This window comes from Nannobrachium achirus, assembly GCF_963921795.1.
Source record: "Nannobrachium achirus genome assembly, chromosome: 5".
NCBI lineage: Eukaryota > Metazoa > Chordata > Actinopteri > Myctophiformes > Myctophidae > Nannobrachium > Nannobrachium achirus.
In genome coordinates, this window is record NC_137814.1 from 48,290,900 (window position 1) to 48,317,026 (window position 26,127).

General features: G+C 44.4%; 1 protein-coding gene across 1 annotated transcript in view; it reads right to left on the reverse strand.

Annotated features, from left to right (window-relative positions):
- Window positions 1–15,050: 15,050 nt before the first annotated feature.
- Window positions 15,051–26,127, reverse strand: part of LOC308285136 (glypican-5-like) — a gene marked incomplete at both ends in the record, with an annotated part of 308,188 nt that continues 297,111 nt past the window's right edge. Inside the window, one exon of the mRNA XM_080725853.1 lies at window positions 15,051–15,229. Within this exon, the coding sequence (XP_080581979.1) occupies window positions 15,051–15,229 (179 nt within the window). The remainder of the gene's footprint in view (window positions 15,230–26,127) is intronic.

Sequence of the window (26,127 nt, forward strand, 5' to 3'; positions counted from 1 at the left end):
TCAGAGTTACTACAGGAGGTCCTCCAAATCTTTGTGTGATAGAAACTTTTTGCAGTAGCGGTATTGCTTTTTTCGGCCGTTTTTCGCCCCGGGGTCGCCGCGGACCACCGGAGCAGGGCAGCGGACCACTGCGTCCGCCTGCGCTGCGGCCGACACGCATGCGTAGAGGGGTCTCGCATCCCTCTGTGACCAGGCGTTGGGGAGTAACAGGCTAGACTCTTACACCAGAGTAAACAATAGTGTTGAGGCAAGCTACTTCCTGAAAAGACGGCAATCCGAAATCCGGTCCCCGGCCAGGATCATAGAAAACATATTTACAGAAGGCTTTAGGGGCTGAAATTCACGGGCGTGGGTATTCTAAAACTTTAGCGATTTAATAGTTAGGACAATTTCAAGATTTGTTGTATTGGAAAAGTTACATAGTATAGCTTTAACCACTTGAACCCTAGCACCCATATTCTGAGAACTTTAGCCAAAAATAGCAGATCTACAAGCTTGCGAGGCGTTGTGAGCTTGTAGATCGGCTATTTTCGGCAAAGACGTTTGATGTAGAGGGGGAAAAGAGCAGACTAAGTACAGAGTGAAAGGTCAAGTTCATTAAGTATTGACGGTTCAAGTGGTTAAATATCTGAAAACACAAATTGACACCAATCCAAAATACACTGATGATCGTGCTGTCAAACGATGAAACTATAATGGAATCTATGAAAAGGTAGTGGGGGTCCCTGCTTCATCTATCTCTCAACTAAGGGGTCCTTGGTCTGAAAAGGTTGAAGACCCCCGGTGTACTGTATGTCTGCCTGGCTGGCGTATTTACTGTAGGACAGGGCGAGGTCTGGAACAGTGGCGTCAGTTCAGAAAAAACTAAGGTATGGCAACATGACTGGTGTCTTGCACCAGTCATGTTGCCATACCTTAGCAACAGGCATGATACATTTATTTTAAGAAGTACATTTTATTTTTCCCCCCCGTTTCTACTGTTTCTTGGGCTGGATATGGCAGCCTGGAATGGTTGTTCAAGTGCAGCTAAACTTGGTATTGTTAGTAAACGTGCCACAATTAACAATAATGAATTTCACCTGTGCAGCTGACCTGCGGAACCTGGGAATATACCATTTTGTCAAGATGGGGAGAATACAAGTGTGGAGAATATAATTATACTACTTCGTTAAAGTGACCATTTTGTAAAATTTTGCATCTGTATTTTACTGTAATTTAACAACATAATAACCAGAACACATAGACAAAGAGACATTCATGGATTTATATTTAAAAGTACTATAATTTCCCCCCCTGGACCCAGGGTATGGCAGCTGCATACCCCTGCCATACCCAATTGACGCCCCTGGTCTGGAAGACGGCTTGAAACTCAAGAAGAGCTATAGGCTATGGGTAACACCAGACACAAGTCCTCCTCCAGTGTCTCACCCACGCTCCCTCTTTGAAATTCTATTCTCAGAGCCTCGCTCCCTCCCTCGTTTCTCCTAGACCAGCCATACCCCCCCACCCGCTTTATGGCTGATGAGGTAAGACGTTCTGGGGGAGTCCTGCTGCTGCTGCAAATTCTAGAAATTCTCCGTGTTAATATAACTTTTTACACTCTAGTCTAGGAGGTAAACTAACATTAGTGTGTAGTAAACAGCAGTTAAAGACGCACAGATCTTGACAAGGGCCCCGGATCACTGTGCGAGAAGCAGAATGTATATAGATAGAGTCGCAGCCCCAGCCTGAAGCCTCAAGCGTCTAGTATCTCCCTCATTATATAGGGATATCCCTTTGGCTCAATGGTTAAGATATTGGACTTTCACACGGGAGACCTGGGTCCGAATCCCAGCTGTTACAATGGTGCATTGGCCGGGAACCGGGTTTCTCCGTGAGAGGAGGTCTAAAGGGGGCTGAGTGTGGGGGAGAGAGTCGCAGCTCCAGCCTGAAGCCTCAAAAGTCTATAGTATCTCCCTCGTTCCATAGGGATATCCCTTTGAGCTAAGATATTGGACTTTCACGCGGGAGGCCGGTGTTCGAAGCCCAGCCGTTACATATGCAGTAGTTACACCTCTGGATGTAGTAGTGAGAAACCTTTGTGAATGACTGTGTCTATCTACTGTACCTCTGTCTGCACGAGGTAGGGTTTCAGCCTAGACCTACTGTGTGTGTGTGTGTGTGTGTGTGTGTGTGTGGCTAGGACACTGAGCCACAGATCTCCAGGACAGAAGCGCTGATGTATGGGGGGTTTAAAATAGCCCAGACAGGGAGCGGAGCAGCTGTGACCCTGGATCCCCCACACTGTAGCCACTCTGGCCACACTGACTGACCCCTGGTCTGTGAGAGCACAGCACAGTAGCTCTGGTCCATTGCGCTAGAAGAGGTCTCATTAACGCTATGGTACCGATGAGCCCTTGCGCTCACAGCCACGGTAGCCCAGGCTGCTCAGCCTCTCGTCTGCAAAAATAAAACATTTACACTTTCGCTACTCGCCAAAGCAAAGACATTTTTAAGATGTTGAAAGCCTACTTTCCTTGGTGGGAACTGGGAACACTCGGATCCCCCCACCTCACGTCTAAAATACACGTTTCGTCCAGAAAAGAAAATAATTCATATCCTTTAGTTACTCCACTGTGCCCTCTACAGATCTTGTCAATATAACATGTCCTTTTCTGGCCAAAAAGCACAGCACAGCACAGCACAGCACAGTCCAACCGTCCGTGCTTATTTGCCAAAGTTCACTGAAACAAAATAATCTCAAAAAGGAAAACTCAAACGGCGGCACTTCACTGGCCCCCGAGAGCTCCCCTTTCAGGGGTCGGTCTTCACTTTCCCTTTTTCTGTCCACACAGATATTCGAGTCACTGACTTTCTGTGTCAAATAATGACAGGTGATGAGAGGGAGGCGGACAGGCTTTGCCTTTGTTGAGCGCAGACAGCATGCAGGCCCATTACAGCCGAGGTAGAGAGAGGAGGAGAGATATGGCCTTGGACAGGCTCGTTTGCTTGTTTCACCAGCCAGCCGGCCGGCAAGTCAGCCAGACGCTCTGTCTCACAACAAGCGTGAAATAGACTTCAAGGATCAAGTACACGCTCAGCTTTGTGTGTGTGTGTGTGTGTGTGTGTGTGTGTGTGTGTGTGTGTGTGTGTGTGTGTGTGTGTGTGTGTGTGTGTGTGTGTGTGTGTGTGTGTGTGTGTGAGAGAGATATAGAGAGAGCTGCACGGTGGACACTGAATGCTCAGCCAAGAGAGAGTGTCTTTAGTGCTATTCATTGATAGCTTTAGCAGGGAGGTGTGGTGAGACTTGAAGGAGGACACGTTTCATACACTCGGAGGAAGGCAGGCCCAATGCCAAGGCGGCCCTCATCATAGCTGTCCATGCCAAGTCTTTCATTTGTGTGCGAGGAGCAGTGCATCGTGTGGCTCTGCTGTACGTGACTATCCACTGCTTCCTAATCTGGCTGGCCATCGTCAAAGAAAAGGTTTATCCCTCTTCCTTAAGACTCTGTCTCGAGAGAATGCTGCTTCCGGTGCTGACCAATTAACTGAATCCAAAAATAATGATGATTATGAAAGGACACGGCACTTTCTATTAATGATAACACACGCCATATGCCTCTATCCAGGCTCTAATATAAAGCTCACCCTCTATGAATCGATTGTGTCGTTGCAGCAGAGAGAACAGTGTGCAGTACCAAACGGCCCACGCACAGTAGGACATGTACAATACTGTATACCTTTTCCTCTGCCAGCAGCGCTGCCTGCCTGGCTGGCACCCTGTCTCGCCGTGGGTACGAGCATGCCGCGTGCATGCGTGTGCGTGTCAGCACTAAGGGCTATGAGTAATGTTAACATTGGAGCTGACAGCACTGGCTAATTTGGGCCAATTATAGCCCATAAATAGCCAAAGTTCCCCTCCGCGGGAGCAGCTAGTGGGTCAGCCACACATCAGCTGAGCGAGCTGAACTGTCACCGTGGACGCTGCTGTCATCGCGGGCTGACAGCTTGCCACCGTCCCCTTTTTTCCCAGCAGCAGGCTTCTTTCACGTAACCCCTCCCCCCCCCTCTCCCCCCCTGCCCCCTTCGCACTCTCGATTCCTCTATTCCTGGTGTGAACCTGGCACAGGCCGGGGCGGGGATGCACGCTCTGACAGACTGATATGTTTAGCCAACACCCCCCCCCCCTGCCATGATGCAAACAGAGAAGGTCAGCCTGCAACGCCTTGCCCTCCCTGCCACAATCTGCTCTTCTTCCTTTTCCTTTCTTCCTCCTCCTCCTCCTCATCATGCAAATTCAGATATCTTTGGTTTGGTAGCTTATGTCATTAAATGTTGCATTTATGACCAGAGGAGCTGAGTATGTGGGATGAAAACGAAAAAGAATCCAACTTTTTGTACTGTTTACATACTGCATAATCGTCCTTGTCGGGTGGAAACCTCGTATCTCCAAGTTTCAAATTTGTATGTTCTTTCGCAAAGTAAAGCCCTGTTTCACCGTACAAGGCGCCGCACAAAAGTAGTGAAAACAGCCGATCTACAAGCACACAACGCACCGCCAAGCGGCTGTTTTCACTAGTTTAAATCATTTTTAAAATGAAAAATGCAAAACGAACGGTTTTGGACCTACAAGGTTTCCACCCGACAACGACGATATGCCGCACTGCCGATCCGATCACTTCTCACTGCCGATCCGATCACTTCTCCCATAAGACAGGCGAGAAGTGAGACCCCCGACTTTTTTACCACCCACTCCCACTTTATATAATGTATATATATATACATATATATATATATATATTTTTTTTTCTTTTTTTTAATGCAACGAATGTTATTATGTTATTGTTGCTATGTTTGTAATTTGAGTGCCAAGGACTTCCGACGTAAACCAGACTGTAAAAGACCTTATTGGGGATGTTCCTATTGGGCAGGATGTTCCAACTGTACCTGTGCCGTGCTGCATCTTAAATGTGAATACTGTACATGTGATGTCGTTCATTGTGACTAATAAAATATTCAATCAATCAAAAATCGATATGCCCATATATGGAGATAACTGATGTCATCAGTATATGCCCATATATGGGCATGTCCCTTTGCGTGCCCAACTGCCCATATATGGAGCTGTTTACGCCTGATGCCATGAAGTCACATTGAAGATAGACATAATCCATATTCGGGCGTAGCTGCATTGGAAAGTCCTTATATGGTTATGGCTGAGTCATTGTGACAAGAGCGCAACGACCTGGTCCGCCCACCGGCCTAACTGTCTTCCCTTAAGCCAGTTTATATATACTAGAAGCTGGGCCGCCCTTCGGGCGGCCCAGCGTCTAGTCGGCGACCTGGCCAACTCGGAACAATGTAAATAGGGAATGAATGCCCCGCCCTTTAATGCAAACCCCATTATACCTGTTTTCATAGGACCCGTTTTGACCATTTGTCTGCCTGTGTCCATTTATGCCCATATATGGAGATATCTGTATCTGTCTGTCTGTTGGTGTCCATTTTATGTCCATATATGGAGATCACTGCAGTTATAGTTCTGGGTCCATTTTATGCCCATATATGCCCATATATGGAGATATCTGTCTATCTGCGTCCATTTTATGCCCATATATGGAGATCTCTGTATCTGTCTGTCTGTGTCCCTTTTATGCCCGTATATGGAGATCTTTGTGATTCTGCATCCATTGTATGCCCATATATGCCATATATGGAGATATCTGTTTATCTGCGTCCATTTTATGCCCATATATGAGATTTCTGTCGCTTTTTCAAACAGATGGTCAAAACGGGTCCTATGACAACAGGTATAATGGGGTTTGCATTAAAGGGGGAACCGGCACTGTGTCTGCAACACAGTCGGAGGCACAGACAGATACAGAGATCTCCATAATGGGAATAAAGGGACACAGACAAACAGATGGAGGAGGAGACAAACTTAATGCAAACCCCATTATACCTGTTGTCATAGGACCCGTTTTGACCATCTGTTTGCCTGTGTCCATTTATGCCCATATATGGAGATATCTGTATCTGTCTGTCTGCGTCCACTTTATGCCCATATATGGAGATCTTTGACCATCTGTTTGCCTGTGTCCATTTATGCCCATATATGGAGATATCTGTATTTGTCTGTCTGCATCCATTTTATGCCCATATATGGAGATCTATGCAGACACAGTGCCAGTGCCAGGAAAATCCTGATGTCAGACATCAGAATCCGAACCTTTCGTGCTGGTTCCAGAAAATCGTGTATCGGGTCGGGTCGGGTCGAGGCCGAGCACTGCACTACCTGCTGCGGTGGGGAACGCACGTGCCGAATTTGAAATAGGGAATGAATGCCCCACCCTTTAATGCAAACCCCATGAATGCCCCACCCTTTAATGCAAACCCCAATATACCTGTTGTCATAGGACACGTTTTGACCATCTGTTTGTCTTTGTCCACTTATGCCCATATATGAAGATCTCTGCACACACAGTACCGGTTGCAGAAAACTCTGATGTCAGACTTTATGCCCATATCTGGAGAACGCGCGTGCCGGTGGGAAGAAGGGTTCTCGAGATACGCGGATTACATACATACATACACATTCACAGAGATTTTGTGTTGACTCATGTGGCGTACGTGATGTCAGAGCCTTTTATGAATGGGGTTTGCATTAAAGGGGGAACCGGCACTGTGTCTGCAACACAGTCGGAGGCACAGACAGATACAGAGATCTCCATAATGGGAATAAAGGGACACAGACAAACAGATGGAGGAGGAGACAAACTTAATGCAAACCCCATTATACCTGTTGTCATAGGACCCGTTTTGACCATCTGTTTGCCTGTGTCCATTTATGCCCATATATGGAGATATCTGTATCTGTCTGTCTGCGTCCACTTTATGCCCATATATGGAGATCTTTGACCATCTGTTTGCCTGTGTCCATTTATGCCCATATATGGAGATATCTGTATTTGTCTGTCTGCATCCATTTTATGCCCATATATGGAGATCTATGCAGACACAGTGCCAGTGCCAGGAAAATCCTGATGTCAGACATCAGAATCCGAACCTTTCGTGCTGGTTCCAGAAAATCGTGTATCGGGTCGGGTCGGGTCGAGGCCGAGCACTGCACTACCTGCTGCGGTGGGGAACGCACGTGCCGAATTTGAAATAGGGAATGAATGCCCCACCCTTTAATGCAAACCCCATGAATGCCCCACCCTTTAATGCAAACCCCAATATACCTGTTGTCATAGGACACGTTTTGACCATCTGTTTGTCTTTGTCCACTTATGCCCATATATGAAGATCTCTGCACACACAGTACCGGTTGCAGAAAACTCTGATGTCAGACTTTATGCCCATATCTGGAGAACGCGCGTGCCGGTGGGAAGAAGGGTTCTCGAGATACGCGGATTACATACATACATACACATTCACAGAGATTTTGTGTTGACTCATGTGGCGTACGTGATGTCAGAGCCTTTTATGAAGTGATGTCACAATGACTCAGCGCTTGCGCCGATTTCCTCCGGAACAGCCTGATGTCAACAATCAGCTCCGCATAAGGAGATTCCGAACGTTTCGTGCCGGTTTCGGAAAACCGCGAGTCGGGTCGGGTCGAGGCCCGGCACTGCACTCCGCACGGCGGCGGGGAACGCGCGTGCCGAATCTGAAGCCGGTGGGACGAACGGTTCTCGAGATACGCGGATTACAAACAAACAGACAGACAGACAGAGATTTGTCGCATTTATAGATAGATATATATATATAATATAATATATACTAAGGCTGGGACTTTAACTGATTAATTACGATTAATTAATTACAGAAAATTAACGTGATTAAAAGAATTAACACTTTTTAATCGTACTTAGTTTTTGCACCACAGAACCTTCCGTTTTGGGCATACTGATCATAGCGATGCACCAACCAAGAATAGACAACAAACGCAAAGGGAGAAGTAGCCGATCAGTGTGCTTTGTTTTGCCCAGTGGATGCAAAATTTTGATTTAAAAAACTACAACAAAATGTGTTTTACTTGAAAAAAATAAATGCTTCTCAGGTCAAATGTCGATGTGCGATTAAAATGCGATTGATTGCGATTAATTAATCACAGAGCCTGTAATTAATTAGATTAACATTTTTAATCGCATCCCAGCCCTAATATATACGTATATAAATGTAAATATATAAACACAAACACCCACAGTCGTAAGTACTTTTGGTTAGAAATAACAACCTGTTTGTCAGCCAAGTGAATAATGTGTTTTATTTCAAAGTTTGATGACACTTTGAAAACAGAGGCATGGGTGAAAAAGACGTGGGAGTTTTTAATTAGTTCTCTCTCTGAAATGCTCTGCTTCGCTTCCTTTTTCTCGGTTTTCTGTGCCAAGCAAATGTACTGTTTACCGCCATTCAGTTTTATACAAATCAGCAGTGTAAAGTTCAGTGTAAGTACAGTACATTTACTTAAAGGAGCTATAGTCAACTGTTTCTTGAAAAACGGATGCTAAAATAAAAATAATGTTTCGAAAATATTTTATAAAAAAAATAAGCTTCATATATGTGTTTCTATTCAAAAAGCGAAAAATAATGATAAATCATTTTGGCCATTGTCAGACCGACACTTTGTTTACATTCTAGTCTATAGACTAGGTCTAGGATGTAAACAAAGTGTCGGCCCTACAATGAAAAAGTTGACTATAGCTCCTTTAAGTACTGTATAGAATCTTTTTTAGGTATTTGTACTTCCAATTTCCAATACTTTTACTGTGCTACATTTGTTTGCAAACTTTAGTTAGTACTAGTTACATTCTAGATTTGGATTAATATTACAAAACATTATCTTTAATTAATTAATTACTTAATCAATCAATTAATTAGAGCTCACCTACATACCATTCCACCACACTCGTAAACAAGAAGAGAGGCAATTAAACACACGGAACCATTGGTGAGTGACTTTAAATATATACATTTATACACATGCTGCTGTATAGGACTAGAAGTGAACCGTTGTGTGCACAGTAGGCCCGTCAGGGCGGTGGACAGGACAATTATACATACATGGAGTTGAAAATGGCACAAAGTGGTACGAAACGGATGTATAGGATACATAAATGTATGCCGTGAAAAACACGCACGCACGCACACACACACACGCACTCAAACGCACACACACTCACAAGCGCAAATGCACTCACAAGCACATACACACACACGCATTCACAACAAATCGTCGTTGTCGGGCAAAAACCTTGTATGTCCAAACCGTTCGTTTTGCATTTTGATTGAATGATTCAAACTAGTGAAAACAGACGATCTACAAGCACACGAGGCGTTGTGTGCTTGTAGATCTGCTGTTTTCACTACTTTTGTGCGACGGCCTTGTACGATGAAGCAGGGCTTTACTTTGCAAAAGAACATACCAATTTGAAACTTGGAGATACAAGGTTTCCACCCGACAGCGACGAAATCAGGTTTACCAAACTGTCGCACGACTGTACTTTGTATCTCCGTTCCTCGTGAGTTACAGCACAAAGCTCAACCTGTACTCATGCTAAAGCTGTCATGAAGTGACATTTGTCCAAACCACGAAACAAATAGAGTCAAAATGTAACTGTGACCTCAGCGGGTGACGTCTAATGGCAGACCTGTCAGAATTCGACGTTATTTTTGCAGAATGTTTGCCTATTATGACGATGACATGCCCAGAATAGGGTCGCTGGGGTTCACGTCGTTAAAGTAACCTAATTATAACCCAAAACCTTAACCAAAAAGAACATCGTAAAACCGTAACTAAATAATAGTGAATGTCGCCAGTTTTTACGTCTTCCAGACTTGATGACAACATTACATTTTGACTTCAAATATCGACACATAGTTGCGGTCTGTACAAACATGAATATGTCAATGTTCTAACCGTAGACGCTAGCATTAATTGCAAACAGAGGCTATACACAGTAAGACCCTGAGCCAGTTTAACTCTTGAGAGTGTACACATGTAGCCTAATGGATCCACAGTCTAAGGGACCATTTTGGTAGATGAACACGTGATGGTTTTACTGCAGGGTTCCCCAATTAGTTTTCCCCAAGGGCCGAATTATGTCTAGAGTACCAAGCCGAGGGCCACAACATTGCAGGGGGCGACGGTGGCGTTCCCACTACTCCAGCGACAGTTTTCGTCGTTGTCAGGTGAAAATCTTGTATGTCCAAAATCGTTCGTTTTGAATTTATCATATTAAAAATGATTTAAACTATAGTGAAAACAGCCGATCGTAGATCTGCTGTTTTCACTACTTTTGTGCGACGGCCTTGTATGATTTGCGAAAGAACGTACAAATTTGGAGATACGAGATTTCCACCTGACAACGACGATATACTGCTCTTATACCACCATTATTACTGGGGTTGGTGTAGGCCAGACAGTAGCCCCCCGCTGGCCGCAAATGGCCCGCGGGCCGCCTATTGGGGAACCCTGTTTTACTGTATGGTTTGTTGATCACAAACCAAATGGAAGGAGACCTTGTTGCTCCTGTAGGCTGGGAGATGTCTTGTCCTTGCTTGCAGCTGAGAGCCATGAAGGTGAAGCCCATGTCAGTACAGAGAGAAACACTTGGTTTCTTCACAAATTAGGTTCTCCTATACTGCATATCATCTGTGTTGTGGTCCGGTTACGGTATAGGTCAGGGGTCTTCAAAGTTCTCAGGCCAAGGACCCCTTAGTGGAGAAAGAGATGAAGCAGGGACCCCCACAACCCTTTCATTGATTCCATGTACTGTAGGTTCATTGTTTGACAGCATGATCATCAGTGTATTTTGGATTCATGTCAATTTGTTTTCAGATATTTAACCACTTGAACCGTCAATACTTAATAAACTTGACCTTTCACTCTGTACATAGTCTACTCTTTTCCCCCTCTACACCAAACCCTTTGCCAGCCTCGCAGCGCGAGGCGTTGGGAGCTTGTAGATCGGCTATTTTTGGCAAGTGGTTAATATAAAGGAGAAGTTTCTATCACCTTTACTGCATATCATCTGTGTTGTAGTCCGGTTACTGTCTAGGTGTATTCACAGCGGTCATCGCCATGCTGGCTTGTGGCGGACATTTTTTGGATGACCATAACAGGTCTGTAACTCTGAGAGTGTACGAATGGAACCAAATGGACAAGCAAATAAAATGCTGGGGACATGGTTTTAATGATGTCACGTGCACGTCGCTTAACACCTAGGCCAGGGATTCCCAAACTTTTTTGGCTCAGGAACCCTATAAATATTTTTTTCATCCGAGGCACCCCTGTCCCCTACATTATATTGATAATTTTCACTCCCAGCACCTTATATTTATAGCATATTTTAGCGATTATGTTGCGAGGAAAACATTGAGATAATAGCCATTTTGGTTAGAACTGACTTAAAATACATTTGTACGTTTAAAAGTGTCCAAATAAATTCCAAATATTATCAAATCATCTCGCAGCAACCTTGGACTGCTGTCGCGGCACCCCAGGGTGCCCCGTCACCCACTTTGAAAACCCCTGACCTAGGCTACATTACAGGCGTTAACAGGTTCAGACAATGGTCTATTGATAAATTATGCTTATCATAGGCATATGCTTATCATAGGCTCATCTCTTCGTTAAATCACCCTGCTGTGACACTAAACATTGTCGAGGTGTGAATTTGGGAGCTATTTTGAATCGATGCATATTTTGAATCGATGCATGCCTGTGCGTGTGAGAGACGCGACACTGGTTAGAAAAGATACCGGACGGCGTGTGCTCGCGTGACGGGACCAACGCAACACCGGTGGACTCCTAATGTGCCATAGTGTCGTAGTAAATCAGCGTCATACATATTCAGAAGAAAACCTGGAGACTTGACAGTTCAGTAATTGGGTCTTATGAGCGAAATTATAATGGTGTTTAACCCATTTAGGCCTAGAATTATCGAATGCTTTAACCAGTGAAAAATAGCAGATATACAAGCTCAAAGCGAACGTTTGTAACTCAAATTTTGCCTCTGGGGGGTCCCTGAAACTAAATATTTTGAGATGGGGGGTCCGTGGCCAAATACATATCATTTTGGGGGTCCTTCACATGAAAAGGTTTGAGAACCACTGGCATAGTAGTCTCTCAAGAACTAGCTCCAGTTAAGTGAAAAGGACCTTTTCTTTGACGATGGCTGGCCAGATTGCTGACACAGAAACATAGGTTTTTCAAATAATCTTAGAAGGATTCAAAAGACACTTATAGAATCGGGTCAAAATTCAAAAATTCATTTTTTTTTCAAATCAGATCTACAAGCTCGCAGCGCGGCACTCGGTGCCGCGCTGTGAGCTTGTATATCTGCTATTTTTCAACAGTTAAAGCATAAAATAATGATACGCAATAATGTGTACCCGTTCTGAATGGGTAAAGAACATCTAAAACGTTCCACGTACAAGAGCGAGCCTTGCCACAAACACATTTTGTCCATGCACGGACACATTTTGTCCGTGCACGGACACGTTGGTGACCCCTGTGTATTCAGCTTCCATGTAGCTGTCTGTTTCAGGTTCAGCTTCAGTGCTGTATGCGTTCTGTTTGACAGTACAGTGCATTCATCATCATTCCCCAACATATTCCTGAACTTAAAAGTTCACGAGCAACCCCGTAGTATACCTGCTGCAAGACCTGTCTTTGTACACGAGAAAAAACTAAACAAACACTGAAATACTGGTTCAAACAAACAAACAGAGAGACACAATTATAAAAATTGTCTAAAGGGTGTGTGTGTGTGTGTGTGTGTGTGTGTGTGTGTGTGTGTGTGTGTGTGTGTGTGTGTGTGTGTGTGTGTGTGTGTGTGTGTGTGTGTGTGTGTTTGTGATAAGGCATTATCTACTTGAATCAGTAACTGGTCAAGGGAAAATGTGGCTCAACCTTCACTGGGGTGTGGACTGCTGGGCCTTTAGAAAGCCTATTCAGACCAGCATAATATAAAACCTTTGATACCAACATAGGTAATATGCATGCATTAATGTGCAATTCAAAGAGCCAACACACGCAAGGGGGTAAAAAAAAAGAAAATAGGACAAACGATAACATTACTAAAGTCGACAAAAGTACAGGCTCTGACCAAATATTTCTGGTGAACACATTTTCAAATAAAAACAAAAAAAGAAAATTCAATCCTGTCCCCATAATAATGTGGTAGGCTGGCATAGGAAAAGGACGTACATTCTTGGTATACTCATTATACAAAATAGATCTCTATAGTAGTATATTTTTTTAAACATTTTTTTCTTCTTTTTTTGCATTTTGTTTTAGTTTTTTTTTGTTTGTTTTTTTCCATATGTGTACTGTATGTATGGAGCAGACAAGCACAAGTTCATTCAAATCTTATGGCGAGACCCAGGAAACCACGCAGTAAAAACGTGGCAGTGTTTCATCTATGCATTTGTGACTCTCAGAGATACATGATGACTGAACATTTTAACTGTGCACCATCTAACTCAGTGGTTCTCAAAGTGGACTCCAGGGACTCCGTGGGTTCCGCTATGGGGGTCTAAATTGACCCATACAAGTCTGTAACTCTGACAGTGTACAAATGGAACCAAATGGACCCTGACGGGTCCATTTGGTTCCATTTGTACACTGTCAGAGTTAAGGGGAGACCATGAAATGCAAAAGTTTGAGAAACACTGATCTAAATTATATGTGGAGCTCCCGGCAGACCCAAAGCTTGTTTACTTTGGTCAAAGTTTCCGAGACTCACGCAGAGAGAGCGCACTCCGTCCAATCCACTCGGTCTAACACACAGTTGCATAATTATACAGGCATAATACGTCGATCAGCTCCGGCACGCTCGTGTGTCCGTTCTCTTAACGCCTTGACATCATTACATTCTAAACCTCTGGTCGAGGTACACAATCATAGGAGCATATCGGATTTCGGCGTTGTCGGGCGGAAACCTCCTTTCTCCATATTTTAACGTTTTGTGTTATGTTTTAACGGCCTACTCGAGCAGATCCACAAGCTCTAAACGCTGCGCAAAGTGACGCATTTTTAACTTGTAGATCTGCTACTTTTGATACTTTTGAATTTGAATCGGTATTGGACATTTGTGGTTTCCACCGGACAGCGTCGACGTCGGACATGTCAGCTGTGGGGGACGGGTAACAGATGTAGTATCTGTCTATCTGTCATGCTTTCCTTAAACTTTGCAGAAAAACAACAAAAGTGGGTTTTCAAAATGAGTGTATAGTTCAACTTGCGGCCTGGAAGGCGAGCGAGTGCATTGACCAGGGCTATAAGGTTTTAGCCAGAGATGGTGAGACAAATTCAACAGCAGAGCAAAATAAGAAAAAAAAAAAACTGGAGTCGTAAATGTATTTGTTTGTTTATATGGATGTGTGTGTGCAATGCACATCCATTAATGCATGCATTTGCGTGTAATTATGTGCAGTTGTGTGTGTAATCCAGACGAAATGCCCTGTAACCTTCTTCACAAGGTGCGCACGCGTGCGTGTGTGTGTGAGAGAAGCGGTTGCTGGTATGGCTGCGGTAGTGTCCCTATACACACACACACACACACACACACAGCCTGCAGTGTACACAGGGCAGCCCAGAGGAAGTATACTGTAGCAAGGCTATAAGTAGCAATCTCTGTAAATGAGTGCACACGCACACGCACACGCACACACCTACGATACAGAGCAACAAGTCCCTGCGTGAGCCGCGGTCATCGTACAGTCAGTCCCCTGCGTCTCTCGATCTCGTTATCGTCCCGTGTCTTTCCGTTCTTCCGTTCCAATCCGTCCAACCGTTCCCCGGGGACAGGAGTCAGGATGCTATAAGTGTTAAGGTGTGTAAAACGCACGTGAAAAAGGTGCCTCGGCCGCGCGTAGTCGTGCTACGGCGTCGTCGCTCAGGTAAATAGCAGTCGCTCACACCGCGTCGCCAAACGTGACGCGTTGTGAGCTCGTAGATCTGCTGTTTACGACGCGCAACGCCGGCGCACGACTAAGTACAAAATGGAGGCGTAAGCGTGCGTGCGTGTGTGTGTGTCGGTATAGGTGGGGTGGTGATAGGATCAGAGCAGGGTCCACTGCAGGCCCGGTGCAAGCAGAAGGAGCGCGGCCAGGCTCCAGGGCAGGCTGGGAGGGGGCGACCCCGCCGTGGCCGGCCCCCTCACCCTCACCACGGGGGGCCTCTCGGGGTGCTGGTCCTGCGGGCCGGGCGTCCTGTCGCTGCTGGACACCTCTGGGTCTGCTGGAGGTGGAGACATGGATGGAGAGAGAGAGAAAGAGATAGATAGATGTATAACTATTTCTTTTTTTTTTTTTACTTTTTTTTTATCCCACAATTTTGTAACCTCATTGTTTCACCCAGTGCCAATTGCCTAAGCCAGGGGTCTTCAACGTTTTCAGGCCAAGGACCCCTTAGCTGAGAGAGAGATGAAGCAGGGACCCCCCACAACCTTTTCATAGATTCCATATAGTTTCATCGTTTGACAGCACAATCATCAGTGTATTTTGGATTCATGTCAATTTGTGTTTTCAGATATTTAACCTCTTGAACCGTCAATACTTAATAAACTTGAACTTTCACTCACTTAGTCTGCTCTTTTTCCCCCTCTACACCAAAGCTCTTTGCTAAAAATAGCCGATCTACAAGCTCACAACGCCTCGCAGCGCGAAGCGTTGTGAGCTATAGATCTGCTATTCTCGACTAAAGCTCTCAGAATTTGGACACTAGGGTTCAAGTGGTCAATATAAAAAAGGAGAAAAAAAGGTTTCTATCACAAAGATTTGGAGGACCCCCTGTAGTAACTCTGAGGACCCCCTAGGGGTCCCGGAACCCCTGTTGAAGACCCCTGGCCTAAGCTGTAATCCTGGGCTCTCCTCTCCCACTGCCACACCTGGGGAGAGCCCCGAACTGAGCTTATGCTTCCATTAGTGCATGAGGAGTGAGCAGGCCGCTTCTTATCACCTAGCAGGGGGGAGTTTCCCCGGTAGGACGTAGCATCTGGAAAGAACATTCCACGTTATTCCAAGATTCCAGTTCCTTTCTCCTTTATCAAGCCTGTCCAGCTCTGTTTACACATTTCTTTATGGCTCGTTAAATTCTACATACATTGTTCTATTTTGATAGTTTTTTTGCACTTTTTATTTGGCAATGTAAACGTAAAAGTATGTTTTATCACGCCAATAAAGCGCCTTTGAATCAAATTGGAAATTGAGAGAGAGAAAATCATCACAATTTCCATTTTGCCTGTACAGGAGAGAGAGAGAGAGAGAGAGAATGAGAGAGAGAGAGAGAGAGAGAGAGAGAGAGAATGAGAGAGAGAGAGAGAGACAGAGAGAGAGAGAGAGAGAGAGAGAGAGAGAGAGAGAGAGAGAGAGAGAGAGAGAGAAATCTCATATAAAAACAAAACAATATCAAATATATGCATAAGATGTGTACTCAAAAACTAAAACTAAAACCTACACAAAAGGCAGAGCACCTCGGCCTCTCATGCGAGTAAAACATCACGCATTGTAGCAGCTGATATCAAATATGCATGAAATGTGAGAGAATGTAATATATTCAGTCATATATACTGTGAAAACAGATTCAAGTTAAATCCACCCTCTCAGGCGACATCAGCAGAAACCCAGTCCAGTCTTACTTCCACGCTTTTTTCTTTTTTCCAGGCAACAAAAATGAAAACAAACAAAAAGAGGAATAACAACACTGTATGACTACAGTATGTCCCTCGCTAACATTTCCACAGCTGTTCTCATTTCCATTTGGCAGCAGCCAGCTGTCGTCGTGTCCGTTATGAATTTCTGATTTTAGTTCATGAGGTTTGGCTGAAAAAAAAAACACTTTTCGGCGAGGTCACAGGACTGGACGCTGCATCTACATAATCATTGTTGTCGGGAGGAAACCTTGTACGCCCAAAACCGTTCGTTTTATATTTATCATTTTAAAAATGATTTAAAAAAGTGAAAATAGACGATCTCACTGTCACACCTAAAGCCACCCAGTGTCACACAATATTCTGTCATGACGTAACCTCCAGAATCGGATGGTAAACAGCCCTCCTTGTGTCATATTAGAGCAATCAGAAACAAATCACGGTCAACAGGTCACCTATCGTCGCTGTCGGGCAGAAAGAAACCTCTTACCTCCATTCGTCGTTGTCGGGCGGAAACCTTGTATCTCCAAGTTTCAAATGTGTACGTTCTTTCGCAAAGCAAAGCCCTGCTTCATCAGACAAAGCCGTCGCACAAAAGTAGCGAAAACAGCAGATCTACAAGCACACAACGCCTCGCGGTGCGAGGCGTTGTAGATCGGCTGTTTTCACTAGTTTAACTCATTTTTAAAATGATAAATGCAAAACGAACGGTTTTGGACATACAAGGTTTCCACCCGACAACGACGATATGGAGGATGTGGATATGCACCGCTTGTATTCTAACTTTTGTTGTTTTTTTCGTAAATGTAAGCCCTAACTTGATCATACTACAGCGTCACACAAAAAGCATCAAAAGTAGCAGAGCCACAAGCTCGAAACGCGGCGCAACGCGACACGTTTTGATATTGTAGAACTGCTTTTTTTAATGCTTTCGAATTTCACAAAAACATTTTTAGTAACATTTTTACAACGAAAAGTAACAGTTTGAGTGAGCACCCGACACAGAGACGATATACAGATAAACATACTCATGCATGCACACACACACACACACACACACACACACACACACACACACACACACACACACACACACACACACACACACACACACACACTCGCTCTCAGGCACACACAGTGGCACACAGTGCAAGTGCACAATACAGTCCTTTCCAGCTGACACCAGTGAAATCCAAGCCAGCCAGACCAGAGAAGAATTCTCTCAAGACCTCCATCCCTCACTGTCCTTCCAGTGTCTCTCTCTCTTTCTCTCTTTTCCCATACTTCCTCTCTCTCTCTCTCTCTCCCTCTCTCTTCTCCCACAACCTCTCTCTCTCTATCTTGGTCCTCTGGCGACCCAGAGTCATTCTAACCTCACCACCGCTGCATCCCGCCGCCCTGCCTGCTCGCCCACATGTGTCTCCCTTTTCCCTCTCTCAGGGGCGTCAATTGGGTATGGCAGGGGTTTGTCTATCTGTGCTGGTTATTATGTTGTTAAATTACAGTAAAATAAGGGAGGGGTCGTTTTTTATTGAGGGGGGTTACAGGAGAAAATGTATAAGCCCTTTTATAAAATGCCATGACCCTCCCTCTCAATTGGGGGAAAAATCAGTGACCCTCCCCAAGCATTAAAATAAAAAAGATTGACCCTCCCCTACAACATGACATTTACCACAGTAAAATTATGCCTAAAACCTAAACTTAGTTATTCCTAACCAGTGGCAAGAACAGAACAGAGATGCAAGTTCTGGATGGGCACTGCGAAATGTATTTTCTTTCTTTCTTTTTTTACTGTAAATAATTTGGATTTTTTTTTAGGGTTAAAAACGGGTTCGGGTGGAAGCAGCAATGAACAATAATATAATATAATGCATTGAGATCCCAGCTGCACTTCATCCCAAAAATATATTTCCAAATATAAACTAACACACCCTCCAAACTAAAGTAACACACAGTGCGTTTATATGCACATTCAGAATGGCATTCAGAATGAACTTATTCCGAATAGAGCTTCATACCCAAACGTTTACATGGGACCTGAATACAAGTATCCCTCATTCCACTGTCGTTTACATGACCAAAGGATTCATTCCGAATAGAACTTTGGGCATGCGCAAAGTAGGCCTACTTCAGGTCGGAGAAGGGGGGGGGGGGCAGTTCAGACAGCAGTTCATTCCGAATGGAGCGTTTATATGACAAATGTATCCCGATTGAAACGGCATAAACCACCTCTTCAGACCAGAATGAAAATTAATTCGGGTCAGACCGGAATAGCCATTCCTAAACGTTTATATGAGCATTTCTATTCTGAATGAGCAGTCATTCCGAATATAAGTGGAATACATCCTGTGCATATAAACGCACCTGAGTAGCCTACTGCTGCTAGTGTAAAAGTCAACGTGGACATCACAAAAAAGGTGAGAAGTTCTCACAGGTTTAGAACAGGTTATTTGACATCTAGGTTACAGATAAAACAGTTGACACATGTGCACAACACAGAGAAGGCTTATAACAGCTGGCATTCATGTTGTGCTGTTGATTGCCTGTGGTCAAATCTGGGTCAAATGCGCATTTTCAACGAGCGATCGTTAACCTAATGTTATTTTTTTTAGCACCATTTCACTTTTTACTTTAGGGAGGGGGGATACAGTTCTGACGACCATTGTTGCTGCCTTACACAGCTCTCCGTTGTTTTAGGAAAATACATTGTAGTATAAACATAGTCACTTCAGTTCATTCACTAACTGCAGTGACTGTGGGGCATTTCTAGGGATGGCACCCAGGGTTTGTCATTAAATGAAGCAGAAGGCTGTTGACAATGGTTGCATACGGTAAGTGCCTGTACCTCTGGAGCCATTGTTTGCTTTTGAAAAACTGCATGACCCTCCCTTGAATTCAAAGTGAAATCAGCAGACCCTCCCTCCACAGCTGCACAGGTGCAATGCATTATTGTTAATTGAGGCACGTTTACAAAAAAAAAAGGCCAAGTTTAGCTGCACTTGGACAACCGTTCCAGGCTGCCATATCCAGCCCAAGAAATCTTAGAAACTGGAGGAAAAATAGAATGTACTTCTTAAAATAAATGTATCATGTCTGTTGCTAAGGTATGGCAACATGACTGGTGTCTTGCACGCGCGCGAAGACACCAGTCATGTTGCCATATACCTTAGCTTTTTCTGAACTGACGCCACTGCCCTCTCTCTCTCTCTCCGTCTTCCTGACCCGTAGGGTTCAGTCAGCATGTTGGCGACGTCTCTCTCATGAAACCAGAGGGAAAGAGAATTGAAATGCATCCCTCCTTTCTCCCCATGCTTCTCTCCTCCCACAGGAGAAGTGACAGGGGATTCTGGTCCACACGCACGCGCACAAACGCACGCACGCATGCACGGACGCACGGACGCACACATGCACGAATACAGTGTTAATTTGACTGTATTTATGCTGCCTGCATGCGTAAGCAAAGAGCACTCAGCTCAAACGCTAAATCTAATTTCGCCTCAAACATACACAGTGCATCCGTGTTGAACTCAGCCGCAGTAAATGTACTTAGAGCGCGGCGGCGTGCGCGCGCGCACACACACACACACACGCACACACACACGCACACACACACACACACACGCACGCACGCACACACACCCACACACGTGCGTGCGCGCACGCACGCACTCATACAAATTAACATATGTCCACTTTGTACCTGTATAGATGTGTGTTTGGGTGTGCTGTGCAATGCAAATTGGTGCGCAGACTGCGCACTGAGCAGAGAGAGAGAGAGAGAGAGAGAGAGAGAGAGAGAGAGAGAGAGAGAGAGAGAGAGAGAGGATGGGAGGGGGTGCAGATGTAGCAGGAAGGGGGAAAGAGAGGGAGATATCAGAGAGTGGGAGGATGACAGGAAAGACAAAGAACATGATGGTAAGAATGAGATGGAGAGAGAGAGAGAGAGAGAGAGAGAGAGAGAGAGAGAGAGAGGGAGGGAGGGAGGGAGGGAGAGCTAGCTCTCAGGGTATGATCTCTCTCATGCTGAGAGCTGAAGCCTTGTGTCAAACCCTCTCTTTAAGCAGTCACTGCCACACACTGTGTGTGTGCGTGCGTGCGTGCGTGCGTGCGTGCGTGCGTGTGAGGAAGGCAAACGTGTGTGTGTGTGTGACTCAGCTGTCTAATAAAAGGCTTCAAGGCACTGCAGCTTGGCAGGCAGGTGTTTGCCAAGTTATCACACATTCTACCTACAGTATATGGAAATGTAGAACACTCATAGAGCTTTGAATACATGAGCATCTCTCTGTCTCTCTAATAGTCGCCCTGCGCTCTAGGGACTAAACATTGGCGTGCTCTAACAAGCCTTGTTTCAATATGGATTGTGTTATTCTTTCACACGTGGCCTGGTCAGCTACGAATCCAAAAAAGCACATTCTTTTACACAGCACCAAGAATGCCTATCGACCCATCCTCTTTTTTCGTGTGTGTGTGCGCGCGCACGTGCACACGCGCATGGAAAAGGGTTAGGCAGAGCCCTGAGGAGAGAGAGACGTGCTTCTTGTGCAAGTGGTTATTTGTTTTCCTACAATGGACAATAGACAAAGACATCATTTATATCCCCAATGAGATTGCTGTCATTGTTTTCAATGGAAATTGGCCGCATCTTTGTTAAAGAGAGATGTCAGAACGCTAGCGCTTGAATGGGACCGGCACCAGCGCTAATGCTACTGTATGGCCACTCCACTGTAAACTAACAACGATTAAAATCATATTGCCTGCAGACAGCGGGAACAAATAACAGCATAATAGTTATGCTGTCAGGCAGAAACCTCTTACCTCCATCTCCATATTCGAACGTTTTGTGTTTTCTTTTGTAAATTAATGACCCTACTTTATCATACTACAGCATCACTCAAAAACATCAACAGTAGCAGATCCATAAGCAAAACGCGCCGCTTATAGTTTCCTGTTCCTTTTCCTGAAAGGTAACAGGTTTGGACATACAGTATGAAGTTTCCACCCGACAGAGAGAGGATACGCTACAGTGTTTATGGCATTGCTAGTCTAACCTAACGCGGACATTCTATGCCCCCAGCAAATCTCACCGATTCCTCCGTAGAGATGGGACGTTCGCGAACGAACCGAGTCTCTAGAACGGCTCTTTGAAATGAGGAAGTGAGCCGTGGTGGAAAACGAGTGATAAATCATAGCGATGTTATAATGATAATGGATAAGCCTAAACAAATCAGTTCACATGAACAATACTGATGTAAAATAAGATATCTGAACGGCTACATTTATTTTATGTTCAATTAAAATGCCATGAACCACAGTTATAGGTGGGCTAGCCCAGGCTTTATTTTCCTTCCGATCGCCAAAATAAGCCCGGGTTTCCGAGGCTATGGCATTGCAGACTCAATAAAGCAGGTTGTTTTTTCTGAACCGTAAATGCATGGTGATAGAAACAGCCTCTTAATGGCCCGGGAAGCTGAAGAAATGGAATTGGCAAGCGCACAACCCGAATTGAAACGAATTGCTTCTGAGCGTGGATATTCAGTGAATGGAGTCACGCAATGCACACATTATCTCTCTCATGAGGTTCCTCCCTCCTCGGCCAGGAAACAGTGTGTTTGATCCATGTGGTCACACGTGGGCTGAGGCCCGCCCACAGTCAGACACCTCACCAGCACTTATAATGATGTTTGCCTCTGAACCAAAAGAAGATATTGCTGCTTTTGGGCAGAAACCTCTGTAGTTTTTTTTACATTGTGTTTTTCCGTAAATTAATGCTCTATACTTGATCATACTACAGCAGGGTTCCCCAATAGGCGGCCTGCGGGCCATTTGCAGCCCGCGGGGGGCTACTGTCTGGCCCCCACCAACCCCAGTAATAATGGTGGTATAAGAGCAGCAACAACACTAGTATATCGTCATTGTCGGGTGGAAAACCCGTATCTCAAAATGTGTATGTTATTTCGCAAGGTAAAGCCCTGCTTCATCAAACAAGGCCGTCGCACAAAAGTAGTGAAAACAGCAGATCTACAAGCACACAACGCCTCGCTGGAGTAGAGGGAACGCCACCGTCGCCACCCGCCAATGTTGTGGCCCTCGGCTTGGTACCCTAGACATAATTTGGCCCTTGGGGAAAACTAATTGGGGAACCCTGTACTACCGCTGTAGTATCGCTGTAGCATCAAAAGTAGGAGATCTGTAAGCTCAAAACATGCTCAAACACGGCCCAAAGCAACACGTTTTGAGCTTGTCAATCTGCTACTTTTTTATATTGTGTATACAAATACAAACGGTTTTGTATTTGTTTGTACTGTATATATATATATTTTTTTTACAATAGGATTCACCTGAGAGCCTAAAACCAAATGAAGAGTATTTCCATACCAAACACCCAGATCACGCTTGCATACCAGAGGATTATTATTATTAATATTTTCTTATGTAAAGAGACGGAACTGAGCGAGGGGCCAACACGACAAGGCTACATGAACTCTAAGCACAACATGACATCTGGATGACGGAGTTGGTGAGGAGGCAGAAATCCAGTTACTAGAGAAGACAACAGTTTGGACATTATTTAACCCATTTAGGCCTAGAATTATTGAATGCTTTAACCAGTGAAAAATAGCAGATATACAAGCTCACAGCGCGGCACCGAGTGCCGCGCTGATCTGCTAGATCTGCTATTTTTGAAAAAGTTGTGAAAATGTGTGCAAATCTTTGAATATATGTATTTTTAAAGTGAAGGTTTGTAACTCAAATCTTGCTTCTGGGTGGTCCCTGGAACTAGATATTTTGAGATGGGGGTCCGTGGCCAAATAAATATCCTTCACATGAAAAGGTTTGAGCACCACTGACATAGTAGTCTCTCAAGAACAGACTAACTGAGCTCCATATAAGTGAAAAGGACCTTTTCTTTGACGATGGCTGGCCAGATTGCTGACATAGAAACATAGGTTTTTCAAAAAATCTTTGAAGGATTCAAAAGACACTTATAGAATCGGGTCAAAATTCAAATTTTCATGATTGTTCAAAAATAGCAGATCTACAAGCTTGCAGCGCCGCACTCGGTGCCGCACTGTGAGCTTGTATATCTGCTATTTTTCAATAGTTAAAGCATAAAATAATGATACACAATAATGTGTACCCGTTCAAATTAATGACCTCTTCCACTAAGGAAAGGATTCCAAACAAGCCTCTTCCTCTCCTTTCACAGTATTTTGTTTCCTTAATATGTATTGTTCTATTTTTTATAACAATATCAATGTGCTAATAAAACTAAACTAAACTAAAACTCATCCTTTTTCCTTGCATTATATGGTTCCCCAGTTGTATTGATTTTACGATTGTTTCCACCTCTTCTTACCCTGTGGTTTTAAATAATTGTGTTGTAAACTTTATTTTTTACAGATTTGTATTACAGCTGTGCACTGCCTCATATTGATTGTTTGGTCTACTTGCTGGGCACATTTGCAGTGTATTCTTTGCCATTGTGCTTTTGTTGTACGAGTGGTTGCAAAATGCACAAAGACCCTTTGGGAGGTGTTGCACCTTAAATAAACACAAAACTGAAAACTGAACAGAAATGTGAGTATTGGAATTTGGCCAGTCTAATCTAATCGATTCCTCCGTCCTCCCTTTTAGTTCTTGTTTCCTCGCTCGCGCTCGGAGGCAGGACTGTAAGGTGCGAGGGGAGGACGCGAGGATCGAAGTTAGAGTATTGGAATTTGGCTATAGGCTCGGATTTCACAGTCTTCATCTTATAGCGTGTATGGGATGATTGATCTGCAACTGGCTGGTTAGTTGTTGAGCCAGCTGAGGATAGACTACATCCCATAGCCTGGAGGAAAGATTGTTATACAATCGGGCTAGTCTGTTGTTAGTATAGGACAACCAACCTACACTATAACCTCATCACTCAAGTCTGTCAGTAAATTCAAAGACATGTCTGTCTATAGGGCTGGCACCACTGCTCCAGCCAAAAGTTTCCACAGAAGAGAGCAAACTTCAGCATGGCTGGCTGGTTTAACTACAATTACTTAATGTGCAAAAAGAAACGTGCAATTTAACAAGCTGTAAATGTATTATCGCATGTCTACAGCTGTGCATATCGTCGTTGTCGGATGAAAAGTCCAAAACCGTTCGTTTTGCATTTATCATTTTAAAAATGACACTAGTGAAAACAGCCGATCTACAAGCACACAACGCCTCGCGGTGCGAGGCGTTGTGTGCTTGTAGATCTGCTGTTTTCACTACTTTTGTGCGACGACCTTGTATGATGAAGCAGGGCTTTACTGCTGTACAAAAGAATGTACAAATTTGAAACTTGGAGATACGAGGTTTCCACCCGACAACGACGATATTGGGCTTCCTATCTGGCCAAAAGCACATGCAGGCGCCGTACAATATGGGGACACTTTTCTCCAAGGTTCTGGAAGTGCATTCTCTTGTTTCTGGCCTTGAGCGTGTGAGCCATGTTCTGGGCCGCTGTGTCTGGCACCTGGCATACAGTATGGCAGCATGTGACAGCATTCATTCCCCCTGCCCTTCAGTCTCTAAAAAGGGAACTTGTTATGTTTCATTGTACGGTGCACACAAAGGTGATGTAGACCAAAGGCTGTAGTGTATAAATGCGCTTTACAGCATGGTCACATGCACAAGCTGTGCAAAGCGCCGACCCTAGAAGTTCAATTTGTGTTGCTTAAACGCCTTCTCAGATTTAAGACGCGCTGAGGAGAGATGGTGATAGGACAACGCACTTGAAAGGATACTTTAATGCAGGGCTGTTAGTATAACTATGCAAACTGCTAATAAAGTATTCAATCAATCAATCAATCAATCAATCAATCAATCAATCAATCAACCAATCAATCAATCGATAGCTTGCAGATTGGCTATTTATTGGGTTGTTGTTGAATGCAATTATTCCTGAGTTAAATTTGTCTCAATGTAAATCTAACCCACACTGGTAAGGACTGGCATAGCCTATCTGAAATGATAAAACAGAGAGAGAGTGGAAGAGAAGGGGTGACTCGTGGACATAGGAAACTGGATATAGCTCTGCTGCTGTTATTTTGTTCTCAATTGGGGATCCAACAGGATGGGGAAACGAGAGGGTAGGCCTACCTGGACAGTTCTCACTCAGATTGAGTCATTCAAATCATGCCATTCAATGGCACTTTTCCTTTCCCTTGTTGACATCAATCATGTCCATTACACACACGATGCAGCAAAGTGCATGATACTCGCCAATTCTACTTTTCTCTATGAACTCATTCACTGAATGAGGTTTTCCGTTACGGCGATCTACCGCAGATTATTTGCGTTACAACTCTGAGCCGGTATTTTCTCACTACCCTCAGAATCAAGCTTGGGAGCTTCTCAGTGTGACTGTTGAGCGAGCCAATGACAAAACAAACAACGTTCACGCAGCCATGCGGAGCAAATAGACTGGCTGCCAGCTGTTATTTTACCCATGAAACAAGAGAATGACCGT